Here is a 20,620-nt window from a genome sequence, read left to right as displayed (position 1 = left end):
ACCGCTGCAGCCCGGTCCGGGGTAAGCCCAGGAAGTCAGGCAACGCTGACTGGGACGTGGGCGGGACTTCGAAGCAGGAAGCGACGAGAGCCCACCTCGCGCTCCTGCACTGGCCGGAAGAGAAAGAGGAATCAGGAAGCTCGGAGCCCGGCAGGCTTCGCTCCCAAGTCCCGGGTCCCAGGAGGGGGCCCGGGCGAAAGGAAGAAGCAGCGCCGCCGTGACCGGAGCAGCAGTCCCGGTGTGTGGGGGCCGCGTGGGACAGAGCGCCTGACGCTCCAAGTACGGGGCGCCTCGTTGGTCGAGCCTCGCTCGGCTCTCCAACGTGTGGGGCAGCAGTGTGAAAGAGTCCCCTGTGTGGGACTCCGACGTCGGGGGCGATCTCCGAGAGAAGGTCCCCAGAGAGGGGGGGGCCCCCACCTACCGGCGCATCGTTGGTTAAGAGCCCCGAGGCTCCAACGTCAGGCAACGGTGGGACTTGCTGAGTCGAGAGGGACTCGAATTGCGGAGCACATTATTGATCAGAGCCTGCGAGGCTCAGGGCGCCTTATTGTTTAGAGCCTGCGAGGCTCAGGGGGCATTTCTTGTTTAGAGCCTGCGAGGCTCATGGGGCCCGAGTGTTTTCTCAGAGCCCAGCGAGGCTCCCACGGAGGCCATCATTGTTCTAAGGGCCCAGAGGTGCCCAGGCCTCAGCCCCTACAGCTGCCCAGCACTTAGTGGGCAGCTGCCACGTTTAGGCCCCCCCCCTGACATTGGGACCCAGGGCGTTCTTGCCCCTTCAAGGCCAGTTGGCCTAGGGACTGCCACAGGTGGTGGCTAATGTGAGTTTTGCGCTATTGTTCCTAACCTGCACCTTTGAATGTGTCTTTATGCGTCATGTGCCGTGTTTTACACCTCTGAATGTGATGCATCATGTGTAACGTGCTATTACCCCTACAGGTATTGTGATACTTAGGTGGTTGTTTTCTCTCCTAGTACAGGTGGTACTAGTGAGGTCCTGATTCCCTGCGTAATATTTTCCTAAGGTGGTTAGGGTTGCGTAGGTGGTACTTACCTGTTACCAGTAGTTACTGGTTGTGTGCTACATGTGTTATTTTACGCTACAGTAATTTCATATCCTATATCCTATGTTCTAAGTGCTATGTTCTAAGAGTGCTAATTCCTGACAGTGGTCCCTGTGGCCCTGTCCCCTGTACATATAATCCCTTGTAAATTCCACCCGTGCCTGTTGGCACATTGTAAAGTGTGTGTTTTTATCTAATGTGTTTTGGTATAATACAAAGGCTATTTTTATATAATACCTTGTGTGGAGTTTCCTTTGTGGTGGGCCTTGGGTGTTGTTGCTGGGTGCGCGCGCAAACGCTTTACACATTGCCTCAGGGATAAGCCTGTCTGCTCGTGCCAAGCTACCAAGGGGGTGAGCAGGGGTTATCTTTGGCGTGTACCTTCCTTGCCCTGACTAGAGTGGTGGTTTCTGCCTGGCTTTGGCGCAAGCCCTAGCCAACCAGAAATCCCATTTCTAACAGCAACCATCTATTTTCTTGAATTTCAACCTATGCAACTGCAAAACACATTTGTGCATTAGGCCTAATACCTTGTTACTGCTTTGACTAAGGCAATAGTGACATTTGTCGCATTTTGTGAGATGTATGCCCATTGGTGGTGTTTGCAGAAGAGCTACATAAGTTACAAGTTTTCTGAAGGAATTATTCCATGTAGGTCTCTTTCTAGGCTGATATCACCAAAACAGAAATAGTTTAGTCCTCTTTCCTTAAAACATGCCCTGAAGATCCTATTTCATCTCCTCCCTTCTGTTTTTATGGGAATTTCTCCCAAGTTGGGAACCAGAGTAAGACCAGGCATAGCGAGTAAGATGAAGCTCGGTTTATCTTCATGCTTACCGTTCTCTTCCCTACTAAGGGTCATTTCCTATTGCTATTGACTACCCTTAGTTCCTCTTGACAGGTGAATGGTAACTGGTGATTCTTAGGTGCACAGGGAGATTGTTCTTTTAAATTATGGAATACATTGACCTACACAAGAAGCACATGAATATAGGCTAAAGTAAATAGCATTACAGGAAGCTGTTTTTAGCTCTGCCAATATGTCTGGTCCCCAGAAAACATATTAGGACACATCTATTGCTAGGAGGCCTTGGTTTACCTGAAAACAACCTTCTTTTCCACAGGTTTTTCTATTGCTAATTTCAGTTATGTTTTTTTCTGATTTGCTTACAGGTGAAATCTGGAGCTGTGACTATGAAGAGAAACATATGTGGACTGTCTGAAATATGCCCACTGGATTTGCTTCACCCTGCTGCCATATTCGACTAAAGGTCCTGTCCCACTGAAATCATGGAGCACCAATCCCAGTTTGGTGCTGCTGGTGCTGGAGTAAATGGAACAGCCAAGTTGGGGCACAAAAATGTTCTGCATAGTTACATGGATGTGCAGAGCAATCAGAATCTTGCCTCTATTGCTGAAATCACAAACCCATTGGTTCCTCTTGTAACGTTGGGTGGATTTACTAATTCTGAAGAAATACTAAGGTTTTTCCCACAGCACATTAAAAAGTAAGTAGAAGTGATTGGCAGTTTAATATTCTGAACAGGTAGCATGTTGATTTATTATAAGGTTATTGTGGGCTACCGTTCTAAGTATATTTGGTGCAAAATTATTAACTATACTCGAATGCATTGATATTAAAAGTACTGCAGCCTAAAATGTCTTAAGCATTAGACCTTTTGTATATTCACGTGATGTGATTCAGCCTTTCCAGGCTCATTTAGGATTTAAGAAACTTGCAATTGAAACTGGAGAGGGTATACAACCTCTTCCCTGTAACTGTGTTACGTTGTTTTTCAGGACGCCAAAAAAGATCCCTGTGAGAAAGCAGTCTTCAGTTTTAGTTGTTAAACACTTTCCCCTGGAAAACGGACATTCAAAGGAGTTATTTTGTCTTTTTTTATCAGAATGTGGATAGGCTTCATTTGTCAACTTCGCTTGTTTTCTATTTTTGATGACTCCCACTTATATTGAATGCATTAGAAAGAAGTATGGAGTGAGATTCATAAGTGTCCTGCATCATCTCTATGTCAAAGAAATAAACATGAAAATCCTCATTTACAGAATGGACTCGATTCGAAATTCAACTGGAAATTATAGCGATAAGACTTTATATTTTGCAGCATTACCACATATGTGGTGAGACCGTTGACTTGGTTTAACGTTTGTTAACACATCAAAGAGAATAAAATAATCTACTGAAAAGATCACCTTTCAAAACAGCCACCAAACACTTGCTAGGATCAGAAATGCTAACGGTTGCCTAAATCGTACATTGATATACAGGCATGAGCAGTAACTGCTACTATAAGGCGGAAGTTTGGGCCCACATAATTTAGGTGTCCAGAAGTGCCATACAATCCCTGTACTGGTGTGCCAATGATTTGAACATGATCCATGGAGTTCTCTTCCAGAAAACTCTTTGGAACCAAACAGTCAAAACTGAGGCTTCATTGGAAGGGTGTGGAGCATGCACAGAACCAAGACAAATGGTGCAAAGATGTATCACATTACAATCCTTAGCTGAGAGCAAGTAGCCCCTTTGATTAGCCAACAACTCCTTCTTCTCATCGATATCTGTATCATCCGTTCTGCACTGTAGGATCTTCATTGATGGTCATAAATGTTAGAAGAAATCCCCTCTGCAGCATGGGCCCCCGAACACTTTGAAGTCCTATTTTTACATGTATAGTATGAACCTTGTGCCAACGTCCACATGAGGTGAGAAACCCTTCGGCAGCCTAGCCAAGGCAAAGCTTTTTATGAAGCATAAGCTATAAAATGCTTGAGTCTATTTAAAATTATTTTGCAGCATTTTAAATATAAAAACGTGCAAAGACTGTCTGTCTTTGGGGGGGGGGGAATGCAGCCTGATGGCATTATATTCTAAAGCTGTGATAAAAAAAAAAAATTATGTGCGTTTCAGAGTCCAGGAGCTTTCGCTACCCATGATGCACCTCACTGGCAGTTGCTTCCCCCAGTTTATTTTCCAGCTGTTAGAAAGATCCTCAAACACTGGAGGTTTTAACACTGATTTCGAAGGGAAAAAAAGCTTAAGAAAAAAAAAATGTCTCTGTGGTGTGTTTACCATCCTCCCATTTAACCAAGGAAAGTGTGTTCTCCCTAAAAATGTCCATAAGTACATGTGGGAGGGCGGGTCGGATAATCAGACGAGGAGGCTGTATATAGTGAGATGCTCTGCGTGTTTTATTAGAAATGACAGGTAGAGGGCCATGTGCCGCAAGTATAGGTTCTTCAACTGTTCTCTTGTCTTCTTCTGTTCTTTCCGGCCCTTCTATGGATGGTTCCCCTCTTTGGACAGTTCCTAGTTCGTCGTAGACTTCGTCGTCTCCCGGTTGTTCCTCTGGACCCCCAGTCGTCCCACGGAGGCTCATAGGAGAGAGGAAAATAATGGCCGTCAGATACTTGTACTGTTTGTACCCAGGGTGTACCACCACCGTCACCACAACACCGTGTGTGAAATCGTGACTTCCTATCTCCTAAGGAGGGAGGTTGAAGTAGGAGTGAACGGGCGTGCTCTAGGAAGTGAAATCAGGGTGGGAAGTGAAATCAGGGTTGGAGGGTGGACAGGAATACGGACGTGCTTAGCAGTGCCTGTTACCACGTTTCAGGGGTTCCGTTCTTCCTCTACCCGGCCCGTAGCTCAATCCCCAGCTGACCAGTAGGGGTAAATATCAGGCAGAAGTAGAATCTAACTATAAACAATATTTACTAACGACCCACACTCCCTCCCTTCTCACATACGTCCCACCCTCCTCCCGCTCTTCGTTCACCCTTGCTCAGGGTTACTCACAGGCTCCGCCGCAACTCTCCTGAGTTGCGGCCGCTCTCCAGCCTCCTCCGGTGGGGACCACCACTCCTCGCACCACTTCTCGTCTTCTTCGGGATCCCTGTCGACTTCAATCTTCGTCCCGGCTCGGTCTCCGTTCTCGCGTCCTTCCTCTGCTATGCTTCCGCCTTTCGCTGCCTCTAATCCGTCGTCCGCTTCCTCTTCGACTCTGCAGCTCCCGGCTCTTTTCACTACCTGGTCCGTAGTGCTTCCGGGGTTAGCCCCTCCTCGTTCCCCTCCCTACACGTCGAGGATTCGTTCCTGCGGAGGTAGATGACAAGGGGGGGTGGTTATCCCTTTCGTTGCTTGGATGACGGACTTTTGGCGTCTGGTGCGGACTCCCCCGGCTTCCGGAAACCTGGGTAAACGGTGGACCCCCGAAGGTACATGGCATGGGGAACCCTGCCCCTTCTCACATCCCCTTTCCCTTGCTGTCCTTCCCGTAGGGGGGTTTGTTTGAGGATATCGAGATAGAAAGTCTGCGTTTGCTTGCTCGCTTCCTTTCCGGTGTTTAGTGTGAAATCGATACGGTTGAAGGGATAAGAACCACCGTAGTACTCGGTCATTATTTCCCTTGTTACGGGCCAGCCACTCTAACGGCGCGTGATCGGTATACAGGGTGAATTCCCTTCCTTCCAAGTAATATTTCAAGGCGTCAATGGCCCATTTGATGGCCAGGGCTTCCTTTTCGATGACGGCATAGTTCTGTTCCCTGGGGAACAATTTCCGACTAATATATAGGATGGGTTTTTCCTCCCCTTGTTGTGTTACTTGAGATAGGACAGCCCCTAACCCTTGCTCGGAGGCGTCCGTTTGGAGAACAAAAGGTAAGCTATAATCGGGACTAGCCAACACGGCGTCTGATGTTAGAGTGGACCTCAAGGTATGGAAAGCTTGGATGACTGAGGGGCTAGGATTTCTCAGTATGGCTTCGGTTTTCACTGATTTCTGTAACAGATCTGTTAGGGGGGCAGCCATCTGGGAGAACCGGGGTATGAACCTCCTGTAATACCCCAGGAGTCCCAGGAAGGCCCGGAGTTCTCGTGCAGAGCGAGGGAATGGGATTTGGGCAATAGCTGATAGTTTATTATTTTGGGGCCGGATTACTCCTTCTCCTAACAGATAACCCAGATACTTTACTGTTTGGGCGGCTAGATGGCTCTTCGCCGGGTTGATTTTAAGACCCTGACTGCCCAATGCGCGAATCACATCATAGAGATGGGTTAAATGCTGTTCCCAGGTCTCGCTATATATGACGATGTCGTCAATGTATGCCCCGGCGTACCTTTCATGTGGTTGTAATATACAATTCATTGCCCTCTGAAAGGTGGCCGGAGCCCCATGTAACCCGAAAGGGAGTACAAGGAATTGGAACAATCCATCGGGAGTGGAAAAGGCTGTCTTTTCTTTGTCTTGGGGACGTAGCGGTATTTGCCAGTACCCCTTGCACAAATCCAGTGTGCTGATATATTTTGCTTTCCCAATCCGCTCTATCATCTCGTCCACTCGGGGCAAGGGGTACGTGTCAAACTCCGAGATTTTATTTACTTCCCTAAAGTCAATACAAAAGCGTACCGAACCATCTGGTTTCGGTACAAGAACTATTGGCGAGTTCCATTCACTTGTGGAGGGTTCTATGATACCCATCTGTAACATTTGTTGTACCTCTTCTCGTATGGTGTTTCTCCGGGCCTCCGGTATCCTGTAAGGACGAAGGCGTACCGTTTTCCCTGCAGTCGTTTTTATCGAGTGCTCTACCAAGGAGGTTCTGCCTGGGGTCAAGGAGAAGATGGTCTGGAGGGGTAGGAGAGTGTTCACTAATTCTGTCCGTAATTCGGAGGGTAACTCCGTATCAATGCACTGCACATATAATGGGGCATCTTTCACAGTCCCTATCAAAGAGGGGAGAGGCCCTTCCCATCGTTTCAAAAGGTTCACATGGTATACCTGGGTGGTTCCACGGGTTTTGTCCAATTCAATCTTGTACGTAACGGGAGTCACCCTTTCTAGCACTATGTAGGGACCCTGCCACTGCCCTAATAGTTTGTGGTCGGAGGAGGCCATCATGAGCAGTACGGCATCTCCTACCGCAAAGGATCTATTCTTTGCCTTTTTGTCATACTGCACTTTTTGGGCTTCCTGTGCTTTTTCCATATTGTTTCTCACTATCGTTCGTATTTGTCCCAGATGGGTCCTAAGCTGTGCTACATATTCCACTAGCGGTTTGGAGTGGTCTGGTTCCGCTTCCCAGGTCTCCCGCATCATGTCCATTAAGGACCTAGGTTGGTGGCCATACAGAAGTTCGAATGGGGAGTATCCAGTGCTTTTCTGGATTTTGCAGCGGATCGCATATAGGGCTAAGGGCAACATATCTTCCCATTTTCTGGTTTCCAGATCCAGGAGTTTTTTTAGGGTGGTCTTGAGGGTGGCGTTATACCTCTCCACCAGACCGTCGGTCTGGGGGTGATATGCCGCGGTTCTTATTTGCTTGATCCCTAGTTGAGCACATACTTGTCTCATTAACTTGGACACAAACGGTGTTCCCAAGTCAGTTAATATTTCCTTCGGGAAACCCACCCGAGAAAATATAGTGATCATTGCTTTAGCTATGTTGGTGGCATCTGGATGTTTTAAGGCCACGGCTTCTGGAAACCGGGTGGCATAATCTACCAGTACTAATACGTAGCGGCACCCGCTACGGGAAGGAAGTAGAGGCCCTATAATATCCATTCCGATTCTACGAAACGGCTCATCAATGATTGGGAGAGGTTGTAATGGGGCTTTTGGGGGTCTATACCTACTATTTGTTTGGCATATAGGACACTCGCGACAATAGGTTTTCACTTGTTTATATATGCCCGGCCAATAAAACTGCTCTAGGATCAATCTTTCCGTTTTCTCTTCCCCAAAATGTCCTCCCAGTAAATGACTATGGGCCAAATAGAGCACTTTGTCCCTGAAAGGGGTGGGAACTAGCAGCTGGGGATTGTCCGTTAAATTGGCCTGTCTATATAATAGACGGTTCTTGAGGAAGAATTGGGGTCCTACATGTTGTGGACCTACCTGGTCTTTGGCTTGGTTCCAAGCTTCTTGTAGAACGGGGTCCTCTCTCTGGGCAGCTCGAAAGTCTTGGTTGTTTTCCCAGGGATTCTCTACTGTCCTTATGGGAAAAGCAGGAACCGGATGACCCTTTTCTTTCCTTCTTTGAGTCTTGGTTTTTCTACTCTTAGAGGGCGGCCACTCGGGATTCTCGTCCTGAGCGAAGGGAGCTACCTTCCACCAATCCTTCTCTTCAGGGGCCGATTTCTGGAGTAGCTCTGGTAGGTGAGTATAATCGCTCCCCAGTATAATTTGCTCCGGGAGACGGGAAATCAGACCCACTTTTAGTTCTGAGCCGGAATCCGAGGCATGTTGTATGTGAACATGAGTGGTGGGGTAAGATTTGGTGTCCCCGTGTACACACTGTATGTGTACTGTTCCATCCGGATCCCCACATGCCGAACCTAGATCCTGAGGTCGAACGACGCTCTGTCGGCAGCCTGTATCGGCTAACGCTGTCAGTGGTTGTCCGTTTACATATACCCCGCAGCGGTACGGTGGGGCTTGTTGGGTTGGGGTAAGACAACTGAAGTTCCGAGCCACTCCGATCTCCATGGGTTCCTCCTTCTGAGGACAAAACCGGGCTATGTGTCCTAAACCCCCACAGTTAAAACATTGGGGTCCAGGGGGGGGAGGTCTGAACAAAGGAGGGCCCTGAGGTCGAAAGGGAGGAGGGCCTGGGATGATGGTAACAGGGTCCGGTTTTCGACCTAACATTGGACGAGAAGGTCGAGGAGTCCCACTAACCCCTGACCTCCACGGGTGCTCTTCTCGCCCCTTCTGTACTTCTTGGGCTCGGCTATAGGCGCTGGCTATCACTACTGCGGTCTCCAGGGTCAACTGTGCATGTTGTCTCACCCATTTCTGTATGGGAGGGTGAAGGGAGGATAAATATTGTTCCAGATAGATTTTGGCCATGATGTCTTCTTTGGAGGCAGTAGCGGGTTTTAGCCACCGGTCTGTCCTATCTTTTACCCGAAAATAGAGGGCCCGGGGTGTTTCTTGGGGTCCTTCTTTGATCTGTCGGAGTTTTAGTCGGTAGGAGTCATCATCGACGCCTAGTCGTTCCATGATGCATTGTTTTATTTCGGGGTAGGGGGTCAGGCCCGTGATGTTTGCTGCTTGGTAGGATGCTTGTAATTCTCCCGAGAGCAAGGGACCCAGATATTGCCCCCATTTGTCAGCTGGCCATGCTGCTGCTAACGCCATCCGTTCAAAGTTATTAAAGAAGAATTCCGGGTCCTCTCCACTGACATACTTTTGCAGGATGACTGAGGGCAGCGTACTGGGACCTCTTGGTTGTCCTAGAGCATCCGCTATTCTCCCTATGGTCGCATCGTGTGTCTGCCCTTGAGTGGTGAGGACTTGTTGTAACTTCCCCCGGTCTTCTTCCACCACCGTTAGGAATCTCTCTACGGCCTTCCCTAGGCTCTCCTGATTTTCCGCCATCTTGTTTAGTACAGCCTCCATGTCTCCTGGCGATCCCACTTCTGACACCACCTGTGGGAGGGCGGGTCGGATAATCAGACGAGGAGGCTGTATATAGTGAGATGCTCTGCGTGTTTTATTAGAAATGACAGGTAGAGGGCCATGTGCCGCAAGTATAGGTTCTTCAACTGTTCTCTTGTCTTCTTCTGTTCTTTCCGGCCCTTCTATGGATGGTTGCCCTCTTTGGACAGTTCCTAGTTCGTCGTAGACTTCGTCGTCTCCCGGTTGTTCCTCTGGACCCCCAGTCGTCCCACGGAGGCTCATAGGAGAGAGGAAAATAATGGCCGTCAGATACTTGTACTGTTTGTACCCAGGGTGTACCACCACCGTCACCACAACACCGTGTGTGAAATCGTGACTTCCTATCTCCTAAGGAGGGAGGTTGAAGTAGGAGTGAACGGGCGTGCTCTAGGAAGTGAAATCAGGGTGGGAAGTGAAATCGGGGTTGGAGGTGAAATCGGGGTTGGAGGGTGGACAGGAATACGGACGTGCTTAGCAGTGCCTGTTACCACGTTTCAGGGGTTCCGTTCTTCCTCTACCCGGCCCGTAGCTCAATCCCCAGCCGACCAGTAGGGGTAAATATCAGGCAGAAGTAGAATCTAACTATAAACAATATTTACTAACGACCCACACTCCCTCCCTTCTCACATACGTCCCACCCTCCTCCCGCTCTTCGTTCACCCTTGCTCAGGGTTACTCACAGGCTCCGCCGCAACTCTCCTGAGTTGCGGCCGCTCTCCAGCCTCCTCCGGTGGGGACCACCACTCCTCGCACCACTTCTCGTCTTCTTCGGGATCCCTGTCGACTTCAATCTTCGTCCCGGCTCGGTCTCCGTTCTCGCGTCCTTCCTCTGCTATGCTTCCGCCTTTCGCTGCCTCTAATCCGTCGTCCGCTTCCTCTTCGACTCTGTAGCTCCCGGCTCTTTTCACTACCTGGTCCGTAGTGCTTCCGGGGTTAGCCCCTCCTCGTTGCCCTCCCTCCACGTCGAGGATTCGTTCCTGCGGAGGTAGATGACAAGGGGGGGTGGTTATCCCTTTCGTTGCTTGGATGACGGACTTTTGGCGTCTGGTGCGGACTCCCCCGGCTTCCGGAAACCTGGGTAAACGGTGGACCCCCGAAGGTACATGGCATGGGGAACCCTGCCCCTTCTCACAGTACATTAAAAGATGGGGAAGGCATCAGACTCGGGGGAATTTTAGCGACATGATGGCGGAGGAAGCAGAGTGCTAAAGAATTAATCAGTGTCCCCTCCCGCCCTGCCAGTTGCCTACACCTCAAAAAGACTTTCTAAGAGGAATATCTTAAGGGAGAAGGAGAAAAGTGGACAGGAAACAGTCTATGCCACCATTCCAGATGACACTCCTGTTCGATGTCAAAGTTGTTGATGTCAAAAACCTCTGTGCCAACATGTTTGACACCTAGGGAAGGTTCATCGTGACGAGGCTTTGCAGGTCAGTAACACTGACGTAGAAGCTCCCAAGACTGACAAGGGTTTGACAACAAATTCATCACAGTTGAGATCAAAGGCAAAGGCACAGATCGACACCAGCGCCTTCATAGGCGGCGAAAAAGTAGCAGTTTCCATCCGTGTCCAGGCAATCCATTTTTTTTTTTTACAGCCTCTACTACAATGTCCATTAATTCAATTCAGTCCTTGAATTCACCGCGGCAGAATGCATTCAGTGACACCCAGATTATTATTGTCTATATTCAAGTCTACTCTAAAAAAGAATCTGAGACTTTCTGAAGAGAGACCAGCGTATACAGTAGAAGCACCACATTATCCAGTAGTGGTAAAGGACCCACTACAAACTATGTTTGCCCCTTTTGATTTAGTTCCCTAGCAGGCACGCGCAACACCATTACCAAACATTGATACCGTTGATGCCAAAACCGAAAATAGTTTCAAGATAGACATCTGTGTTACAGCTGGATGGCAGATCTCTGCCTCCTCCATCACTACCCTTACAGGAAGTATCATGCTGGCCATCTACGAGCTCTTGCACATCTGCAAAAAGTAAAAGTTTACCACCACGATCTAAGTCACACTCGACATCTAGTGACGTGTCCTACTCATGTTTTACCCCTACTTCTGCTACTTTTCCTCCACGAATCTCACCAGTAGATGACATTACAACATTTCACAGTTTTATTGAGATGGGCAAATAAACCAAAGGTTTCTTTGGAAGAACCTCAAAACGTGAGACCCAAAAGTGTCCCCAAGACAATTGCAGCCTTTGTTGTAGGAACTTCAATAAAAGTCACCCAAAAAATACATTGCTAGCACCAGCCACAGTAAAAGCAGTCGGTTCAAGATTGCAATTGAAAGAAAAGTACCCTCAACACGATCCTGAATTTCTGAGCCCAAACCAGACTGTCGGTGTAACCTCAGACAGAATGCAAGATGCATTGGCACCATACACCACTGCCTAAAAAGACCAAAAAGATAGATCTAACTGGAAATAAATGTGCAATACCATAACGATCACATTAAAGAATGCAAGAGCTACAGCTTTGCTTGGCAGTTATTATAGGGAAATCTTGGAAGGAATGAGATGGATTAAAAGTAACCTTCCTAAACATAGGCAACAATATTTTGAAGAGCTTGTAATTGCAGGCTCCCTGGTAGCAAACCAGCTTATAAGTGCAGCTGTTGATGGGGGGGGGAATTAGCTGCTACAGGCCATTGCGATGGGATCTCGCTTTACAGATCATATTGGTTGAGATTAACATCCTTGAAACCAGACACTTAACACAAAATTATTAATTTACCTATATCTGGTTCCCATTTTTTTAGATCAAAACAAAGAGTAAGAAATTATTATAATGAAAAATGAAGCAGAGCTACTCCAGGGTGTAGGACAGGAAGAAAAACACTTTTCAGACAACAACTATTAATCAAAATATACCAGATTTGTCCCTTTTAGGGTTCTATCTTCTTGCTGGCCATATCAACCACGGCAACAATGACCGAGCAGTAAACCATTGAAACAAAAGTCAACACCTGCAATACACTCTAATTCTGTTGAAAGGCACCTCTCCAGTGGCAGAAATTGACAACCTGGTGCCCCCCTCTGTTTGCCACTCCGGGGGCGAGGGGAGGTATGTTGTTCCTTGGCAGAATTGAGTCTCATAACATCGAGCAAGTAGATGCTAGTCCTAGTGAGTCGGGGTTACTCTTTACAATTAATTTCCAAGCCACAGCCTGCTCTTCTCCCCCCCTGCCCCCAAAACTAATCGAAACATCAGATTGCACTTTTAAAAGAAAAGAAACGTCAATCTTTTTTAAACGAAAAAGAAATGCGATAGAACTGGTACCATCTCGACAAAAGGTCAGAACATACTATGGTTATTTACTATTTTTCAAAAAAGCACCAAAAAGAGTACAGCCCAATACTAGGCAATACTAGGCTTCAGTTTTTCTTAACAAATATGTAAGAACTCTGAATGCTAGTGCATCATCAAATGTTTCCTCATCTATAAAGGAAAGATTGGATGTGTGTAATAAGTCTTTTAGGTTTGTGCTAGATGATCTACTCTTCCAATATTAACTCTTTTCATTTCGACTGAAGTTAGCTTTTTGGTGTTATCAAAATGCATGGCAGTAGTGGCATAACTATGAGGCTTAAAGGCCTATTTGTCTACCCTTTTTTTTTTTGGTCTCGCCTACGCAGCGCGCATGCGGTGCATAGGAAGGTTTTTAGCCGTTGCTTTGCTCATTTTCAAGCACACACTCTTGCTTGTGGCAGCATCCACCTTGCGGGAGCGTTCAGGGGCGCGCCACAAGCACGAGTGCAGTGCTTGAAAATGAGCAGACTGCTCTCTCAAGTCTGCACGCCTCTCTCCTCGCACACATCGTACCGTCCACTCACACGCTCCACCCTCTCCGTCTCCTTTTTGCTTGCGCTTCTTGTTTCTTTCTACTTTTGTCTGTTTCTCCTTTATCTCTATTTGAGTTTGTCACCCTCTCCCTCATCCACATGTCTTTACGCTAAGAGTTTCACAAATGCGGACCGTGAATTGCCGGTCTGAGCCATGGTTGGGTATTTAGATTAAGAATCAAACTTGTTTTGCCTAACGGCACTACTTGTTTGCAAAAGAAAAACAGTCTTGGATGTAGATCGTCACGTTTGGTATCCTTCACTTGCATGGATCATTGAAACAGTGATGACCAATACTATTTTGTTTCGGGGATAATAATCATTTAATTTGGGCTCCACCAGTCTAATAATATTATTGCCGGTCGCGATCATCACTGCTGCTGGAAATGCAGTGCTGCTAACTGTGAAACTGGGAACCTTGGTTTTGGGTGCTTGACATCCTAGTTATAGCTTTACTTTACGCGGCAGTGCCTACCTGGCACAGTGTCCCTGTGGATACACTAACAACGATTTCAAATCTGCTTCTTGGATTGTGGGTACCAACGTACACTTGGAATAAGCCTGCCTGGTGCTGGATTACCATTCAATGCACTGGTAGAGCTGAGGGGTCAGCCAGGCCCCAACCCATAATTTTAGCAAAACATTAGTATAACAAGGACAACCTCACCTCTCCTCAGCCCCGGTTTATGCCTGAACACCTGGCTGCTGCAGTCCGGATGCCTCAGGCAATGCGGCAGGAGCTACCATGGCACGACAGTGCATTTCAGAGCGGTGAAGTGAACAGGCACTGGAGGGCTTTGGCCTAACCCTTGACGCCTAGTACTTGGCAAGACCGGGGCATAAGGTACATTGTTTTGTTGCAGTTTTATTTAGCGCGAGCTCGACCCGAATGTATCAGAGCGCTTTTAATGAGCGCCAGTTGCATTACAGACAGACACATTAATTTTATTTTTAGGTGATTTGCCCAAAATCACAGAATGTTTGAGCCTCTGCCAGACTCGAACCTGGTTCCCCATCTTAAAGTCAGCCGCTCTTGCCATTAAGCCACATCGATGTGCTGTCCTGATTGTAGCTTTCAAGTTAAATGAGCAAATTGAAACGTACCAGTTTGTGCTTTGTCCATTTTATGTTTGTGCAGTTTGTTATCTGGTTTGTAGTTTGTATGTGTTATGGGAAACATTAATGGTGAGCGGTGAAATGGTCCATGCGCTCAAAGAGGAGCAGGCAGTCTGTTGACATAAGTGAGACATGTTAAAAAAAAAAAAAAGTGTGAAAAAGAGTATGGCCTTGCAGCCTTGCAGATGTGACCTTTGCCATTCTGGAAGGCCTGTCCTTGGATGTATTTAGTGACTGGGTTCACCTAAGACGTAGGAACAGCAGGAGTGTTGGGTGAGTGGACAATTGGCCTGGTTCAGGAGTGCCTCGTAAGGCTGATATCCTGGTGGCAACTCATTTTCCTATGGTGCCCAATGGGATGTGCATCTCTGTTCCCCAATTTGGGATGAGTGAGTAAGTACGTTTATTATGCGTTATTAATAAAAACCGTTGCATATGCATGTCATCATATGCATTCTTTAACATAATTAACTTCTAGGACTGGGTTGGCACCACTTGGCAGGATAGACTTACAGATGGTGGAGTCCAGGAGCAGTTGGAAGCCTATTATGTCCCTGAGGCTTCAGATTGTAAGGCCAGCCTACTAGCCCTTGGAGTCACTCTGGGTTCTGTGTTCAAGTGATGGAGGACCAGCACTTCTCACCACAGCAAAGCAGTAGCGTAGCAGCAGTGGCGGCTCCTCCATTGGGGTGTGGGGAGTCGCCTCACTGTTTTCTTGCATTGCGAGAAGCAGAAACATAAAATGGTAAAACTACCATTTTATGTTTATGCTTTTCGCATTGCGAGGAAGCAGAAGTGCCTGGTTGGGGGCGGGCGGGGGGGTATGCCTGATTGGGGGTGGGGGCGGTCCAACTGTGACCACCCCGGTTTGCAAAAAAGAGTTGCCAAAGGTTCCGTTAAAAGAGGGGTGCCAGTTTTTTAGAAAGGGGCAGTATAGCCATCGGGCCAGGCACCTTGCGTGCCGGAGGGCTACCTATGGCTATCCATAGCTCTTCAGGAGCAATGTCTTCACGTAGACGCAGCTCCTCCCACCAATCCAGGGGGCGGGGTGGGGCATAAGAAGCCACATAATCCTCTTGATGTTGAGCATCAGCTGTTGAGCCCGGTAGAAGGTGCAATTGTAATCGGTGAAAAACTCTAAAATCTCCGTCTCTCGTAGAAGAAGACCCTCGTCATCCATCCACTCCGAATGTTGTTTTGGGTGGAATGGATGAGTAATTTATGGGCGAGGAGTATGACGTCTTTATCAGCGTTTTCATAGTACGTGTGTTTGAAATACAGCAGCTTTTTAGCAGCCTTTTTCAACAAAAGGTGTTCCATGTTATGTTATGTTATTTTAATTTATTACACACTTGAATCAGCCCCAAAAGGCCATCTCGGCGTGAGACAAGGACAGAAGACAGGCTAGAATTGGCCTAAAATAGGTGGATCTTATGTGCCTTCCTAATAAGAAAATGGTTTTCACAGAGACAAAGTTGTGTGGGCAGGTTATTCCAAAGATGGGGGACAAGGAAGGAGAAAGATCTGCAGCCGGCACTGGCCTTCTTAAACCTGGGGACTTTAAGCAGGGCTTTGTCGCAGGATCTAAGAAGTCTCAATGGAGTGTAGGGCAGAATCTTAGCAGCTAGAAAAGAAGGCCCTTGGCTGTGAAAGGCACGGTGGGTTAGACAGCATAATTTAAAAATAATTCTCTTTTTCACCTGAAGCCAGTGGAGAGACTGCAGAAGAGGGGCTGTGGCCGAGCGTGGAGGGAGGTTGCAAACAAGGCGCACTGCAGTATTTTGGACCACCTGAAGTTTAGACAGTAGATTCTCATTGATGGAAGCCAGGAGTGAGTAGCTGTAATCAAGGCGACTGATTACCAAGGCTTGAACCAAGGTTTGAACCAAGGTTTTTCTTTGGGAAAGTGGTAATAGAGGGAAGACTCAGCAGATATAGCAAATGGAAGCAGGACCCTGTGGTGGCAGCGGTGTGTTCTTTCATAGAAAGAGATTGCTCTAAGCAGACCAAAATATTTTGCATCCAATTTGGGTGAACGGCTTGGGCCAAGCTCAGCTGGCCATCATTCTGGAGCGCAAAGAAGTTGAGCTTGTCCAAACAGTATAATTTCTGTTTTCGTAGGGTTGACTTGCAGGCAGTTTTCCAACGTCCAGGTGGCTACGGCCCTCATCCCACAGGAGACTAAGGCTTTAGATTTGGCCAGGTTAGAGCCAAAAGAGAAACATAGCTGCGTATCATCAGCCTATGAAATTATCTCAAACCCAAAACCTCTGACGATCTTAGAAAGGGGGGCCATGTAAATATTAAAAAGCTTAGGGCTCAGACAGGAGCCCTCGGGTACTCCGTATGCTATTGGCATAGGTCTGGACCTATAGTGGCTGATGATGATCGTTGGGGATCTCTGTGACAGGAAATCGGCTAACTATTTAAGGGCCATTCCTTGGATCCCTAAATCCTAGAGTCTGTCAAGATGTGGGGGATGATACACTGTATCAAATGCTGCTGACAAGTCTAACAAAATTAATATTGTCGGGACATTAGCATCATGCGAGCATTTAATATGGTCTGTGTCCTCAAGCAAGGCTGACTCGGTACTGTGGAGAAGTTTAAAGCCTGTTGGTCTCAAGATAGGTTGTCAGTTGATGATTGATATGCTTTTCCAGTATCTTAGCCAACGAAGGAAGGAGGGAAATATGGCGGTGTTAGACCTGTCAGCCCTTTGGGTGGTCCCTCCACATCATTATTTATTTTGTCCCACTTTTGCCTCAAACCCTGTTATAATTTTTCCTTTTTGGGAACCACCAGACTTTTTAGTGTTGATGCAGGGTCAGGGAGCCATTTTCCCTACCCCTGGAACTTCTGTCTGAGGGCCTGAGACACAAAATGGTGGCCACCCATTGTCACCTGTGACATCACCAGAACCCACTGGAGGTTTCTAGAACCTTCTGTAACATTCTAGAACCCTGTGACAGTGGGAGGCAGTTTAGAATGTTGGGAGGCCATCTCAGAGTGGCAGTTGGCAACTGACTGGAGAAGAGAGAGGACAGAGATAGAAGGAGGTCGGAGTAAGGCAGCAGGGGTGGAAACCAGTGCTTGGAGTGGGGTCCAGAAACCCACCCTTGATGCTAGTCCCTACTGACCAAGCCCAGCCTAAAGCCCTGTGTGGGACCAAGACCAGAAGAACCATCTTAAGGAACTGAACATTTGAAACAGGCCTTAAAGAGGAAGAACAGCAAGTTCCTGACCTGTTAGCAGTGTCCTCCTGAAGTCCTGACGTCGAGAAGCCTGGAGACCTGGGGCCTGAGGTCGAGAAGCGGCGCTGACAGAAAGCAGACGTCGTACCCGGAGCCGCCAGAGGTCGATTGAGGGCGCCGACGGAGGTCGTGGAGAGGCACCAGAGGTCGAGTAGGGAGTCACCCGAGGTCGAGGTGAGGGCGCCGACGGAGGTCGTGGAGAGGCGCCGGAGGTCGAGTGGAGACTCACCCGAGGTGAGGCGTCGACGGGGGAGTGAAGTCCGCCCACCGGAGTCGCCGGAAACTGAGGTGAAGCGCGCCAGAGGTCGGGAGTGGAGATCGCACTCCGGAGACACCCGGAAGCGGGGAGACCGTGTCCCTGCGACGCCGGAAGGCGACGTCGAGACCGCCCAGCGACATCGAGTCGAGACCGTCCAGCGACATCGAGTCGAGACCGCCCAGCGACATCGAGTCGAGACCGCCCAGCGACATCGAGTCGAGGCCGCCCAGCTACATCGATCCGGAGCCGCCTCACGGCGTCGACACGGTGCCGAGCGGAGCCGATCATCGTGAAAAGGGCAGTAAGTGGTAGAGGGGGCGTCTGAGGCCCCGTGGAGCCCTAAAAGACCATTCTAGGGGCTAGAGGGGTGTTAGAACCAGCCTGGGAGTGCCAGGGGTGAACTAAGACTGGTGCAGTGACATCTGTGAGGGGCTGTGTAGTTTGGAGGGCCAGATCTTTAGGTTACCCTTGTTCTGCCTCAGCTTAGGTCCCAGCCTTGACCAATCTAGGTGGGACACCCCCATGCCATCCAAATGACCACGAGCTGTGTATGGGCAAAGTAAGACCAAGTTACCTCATGAAAGTGATCTGATCTGTAACTGTCATTGATTGCTTTACTTTATTTATTGAGGGTGCTTTATTTATTGTCTTCCACTAATTTATTCTTGCACTGTATTTATTGTCTGACTGTATTTATTTGCCGTCGGTATTTATTGCATATCTATTTATCCTTTGCTTAATGATGACCTGAACCTATTTATTGAAATTCCAAAGTAGCATTATTTATTTGACCTGCTCTTTTAAGGGAAAATCTTATTGTATTTATGTAATGAAACCTGCAACTAAGAGAAAATAAGATAAAGACATATATATTTTCAACTTGACTTGCATTATTTTTTACGGTGTAGTGTCGTTTTTGGAACGGATGAACGCATGGTTATTGTGTGGGTGTGACGTACGCTTAACACGGTGCCTGACCCCCAACCGCTCGAGCCAAGCTACCACGGTGCTGGAAACCTGGTGACTGCTAACCCGGTTGCCCGGTTTCCAACATAAAATTGGTGTTCAGCGGTGGGATAGAGCTGTGCTTGCGTCCACTCGACAATAACTGTGGGTAGTCCATAGGCCTACACCGGGAGTTTTCTCCAAGCGGACTTCCTAATTTTGAGTTTTGTTTTTCCAAATTTACTTCTGGTGGTGGGAGGAGGTATTACAAAAGGTACCCCCCTGCATAGCTTCTGTAAGCAACTGTCTTCTATCCTGAGTGGGCAAAATGGAGTTTGTGTTGGAGGATGTGGAAACCTACACTGTGGCCCAACTCAGAGAGTTTTGTGAGCGAGAGGGGGTGTTTTGTCCCCAAGGTGCAAAGAAGGGTGAGCTCCAAACCAGCTTGAGGGCTTTGGGAGAGGCACGACGAGAAAGTAAGGCTGAAAAGGAGGACAGGGATGGAGAGACTGACTGCGAGGGGGCTGGTTTGTACCAACCTGAGGTGGGGAACCTAGTAGAGGGGCCCAGAACACTTTCAAGGAAGGGCAGCAGTGTCTCTAGTGGCGGCTTATCAGAAGTAGAATTAACTGACCGGAGGGGGAAAAGACAGCTCACATGGAAGTTGGCGGAGCTGGAGAAAGAGAAGGAGGAACGGAGGATGGCTCACGAGTTGAGGCTCAAGGAGATAGATCTCCAGATCCTACGAGTCGGGGCACAAACTGTTCCTAATGGTGGCAGCAAAGACCAAGAAATCACCAGGGAACCCAAACCCTATCTGCCAAAAGACATAGTAGCCAGCTATAGTGCGGGAGATGATATCCCCAAGTGGCTAGCGGCCTATGAGGTCTCTTTAAGAGTCCATGGGGTTCCAGAGAAATATTGAGGAGGGGGATTGTACAAATACATGCCTCCAGCTGGCAGGGATACATTATTGGCCCTAGAGCAGGATGAGCAGACCCACTACCCCACCATGAAAGTGGCGCTCGTGAGGAAGTTTGGACTAACACCCGAGAAGTATAGACAGAAGTTCCGGGGTAGCCACAAACTGGGCACACAGAATTGGGTGGATTTCCTGGACTATGCAAAGAAGGCATTAGAGGGTTGGATACAGGGCAGCGAGGTGAGGGACTACGAGGGGTTGTTTGATTTGATGTTGAAGGAACACCTGCTCGAAAAATGTTTCCCCGAACTGCGTCAACACCTGGTGGATAGCAAGCTGACCAAACCCCGGAAGCTTGCTGAGGAGGCGGACATTTGGGCTAGTACCCGGGTGTCCACAAGGGGGACTGGAGGGGACTCTCAAAAGACCGGACAGGGCGCCCCCCAGAAGAAAGAGGGAGGGGAAAAGAAAACGGAGTTCTCTAAAGGCCCCTAAAATAGTTTCCAAGGGAAGGGAACGGGATTCACCCCTAGGGCTAACCCACCCAGAAACCCTAATCCTGGCCAGAGTCAGCAGCCAAGGGTTGTCCATTGCTACGAGTGCGGTGGTGTCGGACACTATAAGGGAGATGTGAAGTGCCCGAAAAGACCACCCCCTCCCATCGGAGGAAAGGCCCCCGGAGTAGCTAGTGTAGTGCTCGGGGAGGAGATGCCTTTAGATAAGGGAAGGGAGTGGGCGGGTGTCA

The 20,620-nt window shown here is 48.3% G+C and overlaps 1 protein-coding gene across 4 annotated transcripts in view; it reads left to right on the top strand.

Annotated features, from left to right (window-relative positions):
- The window catches only part of CCDC117 (coiled-coil domain containing 117), a 158,380-nt gene that overhangs the window by 51,562 nt on the left and 86,198 nt on the right, over positions 1-20,620 (top strand). For all 4 annotated transcript variants that reach the window (XM_085633540.1, XM_085633538.1, XM_085633539.1 and 1 more), the window contains exon 2: positions 2,235-2,569. In XM_085633540.1, the coding sequence (XP_085489666.1) occupies positions 2,352-2,569 (218 nt within the window). In that variant the 5' untranslated portion in view covers positions 2,235-2,351. The remainder of the gene's footprint in view (positions 1-2,234; positions 2,570-20,620) is intronic.

This window comes from Triturus cristatus, chromosome 11 (assembly GCF_964204655.1).
Source record: "Triturus cristatus chromosome 11, aTriCri1.1, whole genome shotgun sequence".
Lineage (NCBI taxonomy): Eukaryota > Metazoa > Chordata > Amphibia > Caudata > Salamandridae > Triturus > Triturus cristatus.
This window is presented reverse-complemented; position numbering and strand designations above follow the sequence as displayed.